This window comes from Cebus imitator, unplaced genomic scaffold, assembly GCF_001604975.1.
Source record: "Cebus imitator isolate Cc_AM_T3 unplaced genomic scaffold, Cebus_imitator-1.0 Scaffold138, whole genome shotgun sequence".
NCBI classification, from domain to species: domain Eukaryota; kingdom Metazoa; phylum Chordata; class Mammalia; order Primates; family Cebidae; genus Cebus; species Cebus imitator.
In genome coordinates, this window is record NW_016107453.1 from 3,461,079 (window position 1) to 3,476,046 (window position 14,968).

Consider the following 14,968-nt stretch of genomic DNA (forward strand, 5'->3'; position numbering starts at 1 on the left):
GCCTGGGAACCAGAGAGATTGTAACTAGCTCAGACTAACACCATGAATTGGTGATAAAGTGAGCCTTGGATTCTATCTGTTCTGTGGCTTTCTGCATGGTTTATTTATATATACTGTAGTGGTTTCTTCAGTGACATTCTTTCATTCAATCAGCATTTTTGAATGCTTTTCTGTATCCTGTGTGCAGCAGTAAACAAGTGGCAACATGTAGTTCATGAGTTTTGTTTTCTTTCTTTCTATTTCCAGTGCTATAACAGGCTAGAATAAATCTTAAGCTATACTAACTCTGTCACTAAACAGGCCATGTGATTCTTACCTTATTAAGTCACATGAATTTAGAAAAGTCGAGTAAATGACATCCAGGATCTTGGTATCAACACATGAAGAAGACTTGTAAGTACAAATGTTTAAAAAATATAAATGTAAATATAAATGATGGATGAGTTTTCTCATGCATAAAATCAGAGGATGATTTAGATGATCTGAAAGAAATCTTCCAGCTCTAACATTAGTAACAGAATCACATGGGCCTCAATTCTTTCCTACTGCCCATGTAGCCACAAATGGAAAGATCTTGTTAAAATGAGTACTTTTTTTGTTGTTGTTCCTAACGTGTCCTTAAAGAAAATTATTAAAAATATCTGAGGTCAATGGCAGATAAAATTTTCCTAAAGTCTTCCTTTAAAAAAACCAAAGGGAGTACAAAATAGTATTCTGTCTGTATTCTGATTCACCTTCATTTACTGTTTCTTGGTAAACAGGGAATGTCATTCTTGTTCATTGTGAATTTCAGAATCTAAATTTGGAAAAAGAATTCTGAAAGCATGCTAATGAGGCTCTTCAAAGAGTTCTTTAAAAATTTGAATACATAAATAATTTTATCATTCAGGGTGTGAATCAGCTATAGTTAGTCCAAAAGGCTTTTTAAAGCAATAGACTTTTTCATGTTCAGGAATGATTTCCTGATATATAAATAACTTCCATTTTCATGGTACTCAGGCCATAAAGGGCCCTGCAGAACAACTTGTCTAATTTGAATTGTTTAGATTAATTCGGCAACCTGTGTAACCCCACTTTGATTCTAATTATTGTCATAGCCAGCCTGAGTAAGGTGTTTTGTGGTTTAATAATGCATCCTCTAATTTCAAACACAAAAGCATCTGTGAAATCTGTCTTAACTATCAATATATTTCTTCTACTTAACATAATTTAATTTAATATAATTAATATAAATTGTAAGATCCTAAAATCCCAAAAGAAGATAATCTCCTGTTCTTCACTAGAATTTTTCTGTTCCAGGAAAATGTCATTTTCTATTTATGGACTCTTCTAGGAAATCTTCATTCCCATTTAGCTGGAGTGGTGATGGAAAGCTATTCCTTCTCTGGTGGACTTAACAATGCTATTTCTGTATCTCATTTGTGAGGCTGGGCAGCCATTCATTCGTGGTTAATACTGTAATTCTTAAAATGTATTTTTAAGAAGTGGACAGAAATATCTGATGCTCCATTTTAGTTTAAATGCTATCACTGCTGAAGCACACACAAAACTGTCAGCAAAATGCTGTTTATATTGGGCAACTCCTATGAATTGAAAGTAGCTAAGCTAAAAAAAGGAAAATTGACAGGTGTCTTATTAGGCGTCAGCAATTAGTCATTTTTGTATCTGCACAAGTAATTGACACTTACTTCTAAACAAGGATTGTGCATTTGCATGCTTTCAGGAAGAAGTCCTGCTGGGTGATTCTAATCTACTATTTTAGGATGTGATGGCTTAATTTGAAAAATATTTTATGAACAAAGCACGATCTCTTTCTTGTCACTTTTCTGAATGTCCTCAGGTTTCACAGTGTAATCAGGGACTGAATGGATTTTACTTCGTTACCAAATATCTGATGACTAAATGGGTTTGGCAGTAAAATTGAGGGTTGTGTTGGTAACTACCTTCCACAGGAAGCAGAGATTATCTTTATTCTGTTCTTTCCTTGACAACTGCTGTAAAATGTATTTTTGGTTTGTTACAAACCAGTTATACCTTTCAGAATCAAAACCAGAGAAGAAATTCTGTGGATAATTATTCTTGTATTCAGGGGCTGGTTCCATGTCCTAAAATTAAGGAATTTAGAATTGTAAGAAACTTTAGAGGATATTAATTTAATTTTAAATTAATTTTTTTTCTTTTGAGACATAGTCTTGCCCTGTTGCCCAGGCTGGAGTGCAGTGGTGTGATCTCAGCTCACTGCAACCTCCACCTCCTGGTTCAAACGATTCTCCTGCCTCAGCCTCCTGGGTAGCTGGGACTACAGGCATGTGCCACCATGCCTGGCTAATTTTTGTATTTGTAGTAGAGACAGAGTTTCTCCATATTTTTGTGAATCCCTCAAATTTGAGACAGGTCTCAGTTAATTTAGAAAGTTTATTTTGCCAAGGTTGATGATGGGCCAGTGACACAGCCTCAGCAAGTCCTGATAACATGTGTCCAAGGTGGTTGGGGCACAGCTTAGTTTTATACATTTTAGGGAGACATGAGACATCAGTCAATATATGTAAGAAGTACATTGGTTCAGTCTGGAAAGGGGGGACAACTTGAAGCAAAGGCAGGAAAACTGGAAGCAGGGAGGAGGCTTCCATATCACAGATAAGTGAGAGACAAGGCTTGTATTCCTCTGAGTTTCCGATTGGCCTTTCCAAGGAAGGCAATCAGATATGCATCTATCTGAGTGAGCAGAGGGGTGACTTTGAATAGAATGGGAGGCAGGTTTACCCTAAGCAGTTCCCAGCTTGACTTTTCCCTTTAGCTCAGTGATTTAGGGAACCTAAGAATTATTTTCCTTTCACATTGATCAGCAGGTCTTGAATTCCCGACCTTAGGTGATCCACCAGCCTCCCAAAGGGCTGGAATTACAGGCGTGAGCCACCAGGCCTAGCCAGAGAGTATTAATTTTAAATCTCTTCCTTCCAGATGAGGAAATTAAGGCTCAGAGACATTATGTGACAATCTCATTGTGGCCAGAGGAGTTGAGACAAAACAAGATGAAAGGATTTGAAAACTTAGATTGTTTTTTTGGACCTGTCCCTGTGACAATTAATGTTTGATGCCATTCATGAAGCTAGAGTCCTCTTTGTTATGTCTGTGTGTTAATGACTTTTTCCACTAAAAGGCAAATTGCTTAAACGTTCCTCACCCTCATCCCACCTCTATGTCATTTTACTTTTGACCCAACCTCCGAAAACAATGATATATTTAAATAGATAAAAGGAAAAGTTTTACTTGGTGACTTTATTAAGAAAATACTGCCAGCTGGGCGCAGTGGCTCATGCCTGTAATTCCAGCGCTTTGGGAGGCTGAGGTGGGCAGATCACCTGAGGTGAGGAGTTCGAGACCAGCCTGTCCAACATGGAGAAACCCTGTCTCTACTAAAAATACAAAATTATTCAGGCGTAGTGGCACATGCCTGTAATCCCAGCTACTGGAGAGGCTGAGGCAGGAGAATTGCTTGAACCTGGGAGGCGGAGGTTGCGGTGAGCCAAGACCGCGCCATTGCACTCAAGCCTGGGTAGCAAGAGCAAAACTCCGTCTCAAAAAAAAAAAAAAAAATACTGCCACCATGAACAGCAAAATGTTTCCATGGCAGCAGCATCTCATTTTGATGATTGCTGCAACTCCCCATGTCTTTGGAGCTTTGTGTTTGAAAAAAGGGTATGCATTATTAAACAACAAAAAGCCTTATTCAAGGTAAGCATGACCGCAATAAGGTTGGAGAGACATCTTTGTGACTCTGTGCAAGAATAGTCATACCCCAAATCGACTGCACCCTTTGGGTAGCCTATGTGGTCACCTGGTAACCAACTTTGAGTTCAGCCTCACTGCCTCTTTACATCTCCAGAATACAGAACTCCAGAAGCATTGGGGAATAATGTGGATTTTACTGGCTATTTCATAGAACCATAGGAAGGATGATTTCATCACTATAGGAAGGAAAGCTTAGATTTTTTTTTTTTTGGACCTCTCCCTGTGACAATTAATGTTTTTCTGCTCTTCCATCCCTGTCCCTTTTCTCTCCTTCCTTTTCCTCACACTGCTTTTAAAAGCCCCTTTATTTTCTGTAGCCATTTGTCTCTGGCCTGAAGTATATATGTCCTCTCATCTCTCACCAGCAAAACAACATCCTGTGGTAAACTATGAACATGTATGTTCTTCTTACTTGCCTTTTGGTGGGCAGGGATGCTTCAGTTCACTTGGCCATACTTGTGGGTGTTGGGATATTCATTCTTCACAAAAACAGATCTAAAGTTAAAAGGTTAACTTGGACCTGAGTCTGGCAGTAGACAAAACTAGAGATATTGGCAAAGGAAAACAGATCTTTTTAACTTTTATTTGAGATGGAGTCTTGCTCTGTTGCCCAGGCTAGAGTGTAGTGGTGTGATCTCAGCTCACTGCAACCTTCGCCTCCCAGGTTCAAGCGCTTCTCCTGCCTCATTCTCCTGAGTAGCTGGGATTACAGGTTTGTGCCATCACACTTGGCTAATCTTTTGTATTTTTAGTAGAGATGGGGTTTCACCATGTTGGCTAGACTAGTCTCAAACTCGTGACCTCAGGTGATCTGCCCATCTCGGCCTCCCAAAGTGTCTTAACTTCTCCATGTGTCTTAACTTTTCTTCATGTTTTCCTGACTTTTATGGGTACCTTTCCTATTAGGCACTTCCATCCTAGGTTCAATTTAGTCCCTGAAATATTTGTTGAGCCCCTGCTAAGGGCAAGGCACTCCTAATGGAGCCATTCATATGGCTTTCAGACCTGTTTCTGTGGGGTGTGGCACACAGGGTCACTTTGTGACTTCCTTTTATTATCATCCTGAAGGACCATTTTACCCTGTGTGGTGTTGGGCCTTTCTGTTTCCTGTGTTCCAGGCTTCCTCTTTCCTGGAAAGAGGAAGCTTTTTCCAGTAGCTTTTTGACAAAAGCGCATGATACAAAAATTTTGTTGAAGGCCTTAATCCTAAAACTTTTTTTTTTTTTTTGAGATGGAGTTTTACTCTTGTTGCCCAGGCTGGAGTGTAGTGATGTGATCTTGGCTCACTGCAACCTCCGCCTCCCAGGTTCAAGGGATTCTCCTGCCTCAGCCTTCTAAGTAGCTGGGATTACAGGCACCTGCCACCATGCCTGGCTAATTTTTTTGTATTTTTAGTAGAGATGGGTTTCATCATGTTGGCCAGGCTGGTCTTGAACTTCTGACCTTAAGTTATCCACTTGCCTCGGCCTCCCAGAGTGCTGGGATTACCAGCATGAGCCACCATGCCTGGCCTTTAATCCTAAAACTTGATGGATAGTTTGGTCACATATGGAACTCTAGGTTGGAAATCATTTTTTTCCTTTAGAATAGTGAAAGTTAGTTTCATTTCCTACTGGTTTCCAGCATTGTTATTGAGAAATGTGAAAACATTTCTGGTTACTGATTGTTTTTATGAGATCTTGTTTTTTTCCTCCTTGGAAGCTTGATCTTTTGTTTCCAGTTTGGGGAAGTTTTAATGCTGCGCCTTGATGTTGTGGAGACTCAGAGCAATGCCCAGGATGAAGGCCTCAGATGCAAAAGTTTTTCTCTGCCTTTCTCCTGTCCTTCTGCGTCTGTCGCATTCTCCCATAAGGCTAGCCATTGGAAACTAGAATCTCTCTTCCCCAAGGCAAGTAGAAACTAGGAGCCTTTTCCCACGAAGCTAGCCATAACACCTAAAAATATTACCCTAACTTTCTCTTCTCCTTTCTGTGTAAAAACTGGCCATAACAAAACTATCTGACCTACTTTGTTTGACTGTAGGTCATAAAACCCCCATTCCAAAGAGAGCCTTGCCTCACACCTTGAAGGAAGAAATGCGTGCTCAGAGAGGCCAGGAAGAATTTAGACAGATATACCTTGCTGGGTTTCCCCACTTAGTCTATTAGCGTTAGATCACACCCTTTTCGTCCAATCGTATTTCTACATGGCTGTCCATACTTTGTTGAACCTATGCTTTGTGAAAGGAAAATAAATCTTAGGGCCCCAAAATCACTGAGCTAAAGGGAAAAGTCAAGCTGGAAACTGCTTAGGCCAAACCTGCCTTCCATTCTATTCAAAGTCACCCCTCTGCTCATGGAGATAAATGCATATCTGATTGCCTCATTTGGAGAGGCAGAATCTCAAAAGAATGCAACTGTTTGTCTCTTATCTACCTAAGACCTGGAAGCCCCCTCCTCACTTTAAGTTGCCCCACCTTCACCTAGAGCTGTCCCACCTTTCCAACTGAACCAATGTACTAGTTATACGTATTGATTGATGTTTCATGTCTCCCTAAAATCTGTAAAACCAGCTGTGTCCTGACCAGCCACCTTGGGCACATGTTGTCAGGACCTCCTGAGGCTGTGTCATGCGAAACAGAGTTTTTAAATTAAGAGGAAAAGCTCCTTGAATATTATTGAAAATAGCTTTCCAAATAACAGTAAAACATATTTGTTGCTGAAAAGAATAAAGTAAAAATTATATATTATTGCCACCACCAAGATACATACTGTTAATCTGTGTATATCTTGATGCACAAACACGTCCTTCCTGGATTGAATTTATATAATTCTATTAAATTCTTAAAATACCTTGTAGTTATTTTGGGTTTCAGTTGTGAGAAGGGATTTCACTTGGATTTCAGATTTGTTACTGTCTTGAAAGTGTTTGGATAAAGACCCAAGAAGTACATCGTATGTGAACAGAAGAGCTGGTAAATATTACTTGTGACTGTGAAAACCTTGAATTTGTTATCAGATTCAGAAAGAGAACATTTCAACAATTTAGACATATTCTGTTTGTTCCTTTCTCATTGTTGTCAAATTATCTTTTAATGAAATATTTTCCTTTGCAGCCCTTTACCTACTGGGCATCCACCATACCTCTCTTGATGTCATTTTTGATGTCATGAGGATGTAGCTATCAACGCTGCAGCCCACACAGTGGTCAGTCTCCCGGTTTACTTCAATGATTCCAGAGAGTTATGTGGATAAAGATCTATGCTATGTTGCTCAGGAGCTGCTGACAGTATCATAGAAGGCAATTTTTTCATTGTGTTTAATATGTAACGGTCTTGTTCTATCTCTGTCTGGTTCCTTGAGAGCCTGATGGTCAGTGCAGAAAAGGAAGGTGCTACTTCATCCTAGTTCTGTCCATTCTGAGCTGTCAATTTCACTATAATTCAGCCACTTCCAGTCACCAATTGCCTTGGCAATGTCAATGTCACTACCAGCTTTACTGAGGGCAGACCCAGGGGTCCAGTTTGAGAGACAGCACAGATGTGGTATCTGCTTTCCCACTGGCACGCATAAGATGCAGACTTTGATTTTCTTGGGCTTGAACTTGGGTGTCATGATAAAGATGGCTATCGTCAGAGCAACCTGGATGCTGGACCACTGAAGAAAGTGACACTTTTGTCTCCTCCCAACAAAAGCTGAGGGTCAGACGAATTCTTAACTCAAACTTTCAATTAAATCTTTGATACAGGGTGCATCCTGGGGTACTGGAAGTAGCATGAACTAATAATTAGAAAACCTGGATCCTATCTGGGTTCTTAATTCTATTATGGTCATTCATTCTAAAGCCTGTTATTTGAATTGTCTAAACTTATCTGTCAAATCAAGATGGCAACACTGACCATAACTATTGTATAGGATCTTCTGGAAGGTTAAATTGAGATTGTGAATAAGAAATTCACTTTGATAAGTTATAATGCATTAGTAAGTTATGTTATAACCATAAAATAATATTAAAACAGTAATATTAATTCCTGAAAAGAGTAAGCTTATATGTGAATGTTTTAATTGTCTGAATCTGTACAGCTTTATTGTGTGTATATCATGACAAATTAGCCTTCTGTTCATTAGATTAAGAAAATCTATGCTGAGTCCTTTTACTTATATATTTAATATTTTTTGAGCAGTTTTAGATTTACAGAAAAAAAATGGAGTGAAATGTACAGAATTCCCATATATTTCCTCATCCCATCAACTCCTAATTGACATCTTTGTTACAGTTAATGAACCAATATTGATACATTATTATTCATTATTAGTTCAAAGTTTACATTAGGGTTCACTCTGTTGTACATTCTATGGGTTTTGACAATTGTGTAACGACATGTATCTACCACTGTAGTCTCATACAGAATGGTTTCACTGCCCTAAAATCCTTTGAGCTTCACCTATTCATCCTTTCTTTTTCTCTTCCTGAATCCCTGGCAACCACTGATCTTTTTACAGTATATCTATAGTTTTGCCTTTTCCAGAATGTCATGTTGTTGGAATTGTACAGCAGGTAGCCTTTACGATTAGCTTCTTTCATTTAATAATATGCACTTAAGATACTTCCATATCTTTTTGTGGCTTGATAGTTTTTCTTCTTATCCCTGAATGATATTCCATTGTCAGGATATACCGCAATTTATTTACCTGTTGAAGGACAATTTGGTTGCTTCTAAGTTTTGGCAATTATGAATAAACCTGGTATAAACATCTGTGTGTGGGCTTTTGTGGAAATAACAAGGAGTGTGATTTCTGGGTCATATGGTAAAGGTATGTTTGCTTTTGTAAGAAACTGCCCAACCATACCCTAAAGTACTATTATGTTTTCATTCCCACCAGCACAGACTGAAAGTTCCTGTTGCTCCACAGCCTCACCAACATTTGATGTTGTCAGTATTTTGAATTTTGGTTATTCTAATAGGTGTATAGTGGTATTTCATTGTTGTCTTAGTTTGCAATTCCCTAATGACATATATTGATCATCTTTTCATATGCTTACTTGCCATCTGTATATTTTCTGTAGTGAGATATCTGTTCAGATCTTTTGCCCAGCCCATTTTTTTGATTGCGTTCTTTGTTTTTCTGCTGTTGAGTTTTAAGAGTTCATTGTATATTTTGGATGCCAGTTCTTCATCTGATATGTGTTTTGCAAAGACTTTCTTCTAGTCCGTGGCTTATCTTTGTCTTCTCTTAATATTTATTTTACTTATTTGACCTAAAAATCCAAGTTTACAGCTTTTAAGAAGGTTGACTAATTCTAATGCTCCATTTCTATTTACCATTGATTCCTTTTGTGGTTGGTTGCATTTGAAGAATGAATCAAGTCATCAAGCCCAACACGGGCTCAACCTCAAACCTCACATTCTTAACCAGGATCATCGCACTATCATCTGAGAGTTGGCCTGTGGCCTGTCCAAGTTGGCTGGGTCTGGCTGAGCTGATTGGAGCGACCAACATTTTTGCTGACTGGAGTCATGCTATCTTTGCCAGTTTGCTGGAATAGACACAGACACCGATTGGGTCACGCTGAAGACATTCCTGTCTTGTGAAGCAAGTCTGTTTGTATTTTAGGTTTGCCAGGACTAATGAATTAAAACATTTGGACTCTACACAGTTTGCTGTTTATCAATGCCTCTGACAGGAGGAGGGTTTTCTTTTGCTCTTGCTTTTTCTAGAAACATGACAACATCCTGGCTGTTAGAGAGGCAAGGAAAGGAGAGAGGGGTTGTGGAGGGAAGCGGAAGGGAAGGAAAGGGAGGTCCCGTGGGACGCTGGGGTCTGGGGCAGAGCAGGTAGCAGCGTGCTGCCCTGACAGCTGTCTCCGCTCCTCAGATTGTCAGTGGCTGCTATGCAGCAGGTGCAGCCTGGTCTCTCACTGAGTCTCTACTCCACAAAGGCAACGACTGGCCAAGGCAGTGGCTGGCTCTGGGTTACACAAGTGCAGACACTCAACTAAGTGAGGTAAGCCAACAGGTGTGAAAACTGAACTAAATGCTCGGATCACCAGCAACTTAACCAAAGCTCTGTTGCAGCTTGTAGCCGAGAGAAGGAACCTGTGGTTCGTTTCCCCAGACGGTGTGATGAAAAGGCAAGTTGGTCTAGGGGCTCTTGTGATCAATGTTGTGTGGAACTCAAAGTCCACTCAGTCTCGCCACCATCCTTTCACAGGCAGACAGATGTTCTCCATTGAGTGGAGGGGAGGGACTCTAATTAGCTCTGTTTATTAATTCCATTTCCTGTAGCTGGAAACCATACCAGAGGACTATTTATTTACAAGATCTGTGAGGCAAATTTCTACCTCTTGTGCTTGCTTTCTTGGTGGGGGCAAGTGTTGGGAGATTTAGCAAAAGAGGAGTGCAGCTTTCCATCCTTAGATGTTATGCTAAAGTGGCTTGGTGATTGTACAGTACATAACAGTAAAACTTTTCTTTTTAGCTAAAACTTTTAGGAAATTTTAATGGTTTGTTCTGTTGAATTTGAGACAATCTGTGCCATTCCCTAGCAATAGATACTAAGAAAATCCTTGATTCTAAGTAGATAAGACTGGACAAAAGAGTGGTCAAGATAAAACAAACCCTGAATCAAATAACAGATATTTTATATTATTCTTTTTTAAAATTAAATGTTTCATGTTACTATTTCTTTCTAACTTAGAATTATATGATATGGACAGTTTTGGTGCATTGCTACTTGTTGTGCTAAATAAATGGGCCAAATTATGATTCTAACTGAGTGATCAACAGTTGCTGGTTTTTCTCCAGAGCTGTAGTAGGGTTTAATATAAGCCTGATCTTTTTTCATATGCTGGGTAAGATGATTCCATATGTATGTATGTCTAAATATACATGTATATATATGCATTGGCTTTGGCTCTATAAATACTTTTAAAAACAAAATTCAGTGCTCTGGACACTATTTTTAGATAGAGAAAAGTTATGGGAAAAAGTCAGAAACCATGCTGTGAGAATATGTCCTGCTAAAGCATTTCCCAGAGTCTCTTTAAGGATGGCTAAAGAGATTATTTATACTTTGCCATTTTTAGAGACATTTCTCTTAAAATATCATTCAGGTTTTTTGGTTTACTGTCTACATGAGAAGGAAAGTAGAGAGTTTAGGGGAGGAGGGAATAAAATTAGAAAAGTTAAATATATGTTTGTAAATAACAAAGATATTATGTATTTATATCTATTCCTAGTTCCCTGTAGACATCAAATTATCAAATATCTTGGTTAAAATATATTTGGGCTAAATTCTCTGATTATAACACAGAAATATTCATGTGTTTTTGCTCATTCCATTTTATCTGCAGGATTTTTTTCCATTAATTAATTAATTAAATGATGATTTAATAGATGGAGTAGAATATCTATAGGATGTTTTTGAGTTTTGTCTTTTGCTTTTATCATAGATTGTTAAGATGTGCAACCTTAGAAATGTTTGATAGATTTACAGGTAGTTAATCAGATATTTAAGCACATGATATTCATAATATAACTGAGATATTTTAAAGTGATTTTTGGTATTCTTTATTTACTTACTTATTTTTTTATGTCATCCAGGCTGAAGTGCAGTGGCATGATCTCGGTTCACTGCAACCTCTGCCTCCCGAGTTCAAGCAATTCTCTTGGCTCAGCCTCCCAAGTATCTGGGATTACAGGTGCCTGTCACCATGCCCCATTAATTTTTATATTTTTAGTAGTGATAGGGTTTCCTCACGTTGGCCATGCTGGTCTCGAACTCCTGACTTCAGTTGATCCGCCCCCCCACAGCCTCCCAGAGTGTTGGGATTACCGGCATGAGCCACCATACCTAGCAATTTTTGGTATTCTTTGAATGATTCCATGAAACTCATTCTTTACCACTCTCAGATTAATAATTCCGATTTAATTTAGGCTTTTGAGCATGAAATGCTAGTCTAATCGCAAGCCATCTGATACCTTATTAAGACTATATCTCTTTTTATTCTTTTGAGTTGAAAATAAAATACTTTATATGACCTTAAAGGGCCAGGATTAAACTGGTCAGCATGAAAGGATACTGAGCAAGTAAGGCAGGTAGAGATATTTCCCATATTTCATTAATTCTAGATGTATATTGCAAAAGCAATTTTTTCTTGAGCCAAGAAAAAAAATATTTAAATGAGGTAGGGGAATACTTCTGACACAAAAAAAGAAAGTTCAAAACTCGGAGTATCTTTAGAATAAGGAGGTAATGCTTACTAACCTTAATAACTTTACCTCTAATTTCCAAGGGCCTCTGAGTATTCAGGGGGATGACACTGGGTAAAGTGACAATGGCTCTCTCTTGCTTTCACAGCTGGAAGACCCAGGAGAAGGCGGAGGCTCAGGTGCCCACATGATCAGCACAGCCAGGGTACCTGCCGACAAGCCTGTACGCATCGCCTTTAGCCTCAATGACGCCTCAGGTACAGTCTGCTCTGGAAGAAGAGTTGTCTCCCTCATGCCCCACCTTTCCAGCATCTTTTCTAATGCCACATCTCTGTGGAAAATTTAAAGTTGCATGTTTGCATGAGCTGATGATGAGAAATGTGATATTTCATCATGCGTTGTTAGATGGTGGCTTCCAGAAATGCCTCTAATGATGCTTTCCTCCACCTTGAATCCCTGAGCCATTTTAACTCATTTTTTTCTCCTCCCTCTCCATTCCAGCTTTCTTTTAGAATAAAATTCATTGAGCTATAACAATGTCTTACAATAGCAAAGTGTGTTATTGTTAAAACTGCATGAGGAAACATTTATTAGGAGCTGACAGTTGGTTAGGTAATATGAAAATATCACTGTTTCAGTTCCAGCAATATTTGCTGAAGCCTAAGTTTGAAATGCTTGTTTCTCACTGGTGCTCCCACCCTTCTGGCTAAATCAACAGACTTCAGCAGGAATGATGAATGGGACAGGTGAGGAGGAGCCTCTTGAAATAGTAAGGTCTAAGGTGAAGCTGCCATACTTAGAGCCCTTCGTCATGGCTCCCTTCAATGACCTCTTAACACACATATTGAATTGCACCACTTTTGAACAAGGAACTTTGTGTGGCCGGAGGTCACAGTGTGGAGGAAAGGAAGGCTTGGCTCTCTTCCACTGGAGTCTGCCATTGCTCTTAGTTTAATATCATCTGTTAAAATCACATGCTTAAACAACATTACCATTTAAACCTTGGGTCTTTTGAGGACTCTCTCTGTCCCTACAATGCCCATGTAGGGATACTGCTTTAAAAAGTAATGATTGGCTGGGCGCGGTGGCTCATGCCTGTAATTCTAGCACTTTGGGAGGCAAAGGCAGGAGGATCCCTTGAGCCCAGGAGTTTTGAGACCAACATGGGCAACATAGGGAGACATCATCTCTATTTTTTAAAAAAGTAAAAATTGAAAAGGGACAGGATAATTCCAGAATAATGCAAAGTAAGGAGCTCTGTGAAATCTGATATCACACAACCATTGCAGGGTTGGGGTTACTATGCCAGGTGACACATTTATCCTGGAGTTTCCTAGACTGTGTAGGCTCCAATGGAGGATGTATTCCATAGTAGGAAGAGGCGAAGGCTCGACTCTTCATAATCTATTTTTCCAAACCTCTTCCCATGACCTGCTGTTGCACTATGTCCTCACTCAGGGTCACTCTGCAAGACAGTGGTGAGAAGAAATCTTCCCAACAGGCAAATCAATCCACCCCAACATAGAAATGGCAACTGCCATTAACTGTAATTCTCTATCATATTAAGTATCGACCTGTATTATCTCTGATCCTTAAAACAACCATGCAATGTAGGCATTAGTATTCATTATGCACAGAGACAGAGATTGCCACCCAGAGACCACACCATTTGTAAGTAATAGAGTTATGTTCTGAAATCAGGGCCCTGGGCTTGATGTCTGGACTTTCTTCATTTTACAATGCTGTTTCTCTAAAAGGAAAAATGAAGGCCCCTTCCATTTTTATGCATTTCTTAAATGCAAGATTTCAAGAGATAATGCTTTTCATGGCATCTTGAGTGGCTAGTTCTCAAGACACACACGTGCAAACCCAAAATCCAGAGGGAAAGAAAATGTATAATTTCCTTTCTGCATATGAGCAGAACAAGCTCTGTTACAATCAACAGCCTTACAAAGGAAATTTCAGTACAGAAAGCTTATTTATCTCAAGCAATATTATCACATTATAATTTTGATCCAAATAAATGTACTGTTCCCCTGTCAACAGTTAACAGAATTTAATTTACGTACAGAAAAGAGCCATGGAAAGGTGAATCTCCATCTTTGGTTTGCATGAATAGCCTCTTTCTTGAAGTACAAGATCTACAACTTCCAATTAATTTCTCACCATTCTTTGAACTTTCTTGGTCCCTGACTAGGAGCTCACAGATGTTTTTCATCTATCAATTTAGATTGGTTTGTTCCAGTCTCTTTCTCTCCTCTTTTGAATGACTCTACAATGCCCACTTTCGAAATTCATGGTTTTTAATAGGTTGCCTTAAAAAGGGATTATAATTTATTTTAAAAAATTCCTACCCCCAAGCCCTACCAAAAGATGCTTATGAAAAAAAATCTCCCAAAAGTAATTAATCTTAGGGTCAGTGTGTCCCCATATCTCTAGAAAGGGCACCTACCTAGAGAACGTTAGGCAGGAGCTGAGGTTCAATGTTTGTTAGTCTTTCCTGATTAAAATAGTCACCTGAGAGCACTCATCAAAAACATGTGTTCTAAGGGCCCACTCCTATATATTCTGATTCAGGAGACCCATTACTGTTGTAAGAAGAGAAAGAAACGTCCCTCCTGTGTTTTATGCATATCACAAATGCAAGATTTCAAAGAATAGCCAGGGCCCAGGACTCTGTATTTTTGCACATACATGTGTCTGTGAGTGAACAAAAAGCTGTTTTGCAGATATTTGGGACACTCCCTTTGAATTCTTGAGTAAGGAACATGTGGAGTGTCATACAGGAAAACACTTGCCGTCAAGCAAGCTGTGCATGCCTTTTGAATTCCAGTGCATGTGGCCTGCAGACCACACATTTGGGGGAAACAAAAGAAAATATCCTAGACTTTCATAGTAAAGGAAGGCACTAAGGTTGTCTTTTTGGGAGTAATTTTATGTTGTTGAATTTATTATTGATGAATAAGCAGAGTCCATGAGAAAAGG

The 14,968-nt window shown here is 39.1% G+C and overlaps 1 protein-coding gene across 3 annotated transcripts in view; it reads left to right on the forward strand.

Moving 5' to 3' along the window:
* Window positions 1-222: 222 nt before the first annotated feature.
* Window positions 223-14,968, forward strand: part of MAP3K7CL (MAP3K7 C-terminal like) — a 48,312-nt gene continuing 33,566 nt past the window's right edge. The window contains exons 1-2 of one of the 3 annotated variants that reach the window (XM_037743252.1): window positions 223-393; window positions 12,132-12,240. In XM_037743252.1, coding sequence (XP_037599180.1) covers window positions 12,171-12,240 — 70 coding nt within the window. In that variant the 5' untranslated portion in view covers window positions 223-393; window positions 12,132-12,170. Of the gene's footprint in view, window positions 394-9,319; window positions 9,777-9,802; window positions 9,904-12,131; window positions 12,241-14,968 lie in introns of those variants that run through there. The other 2 variants (XM_017541930.2, XM_017541931.2) reach the window with 2 other exon arrangements.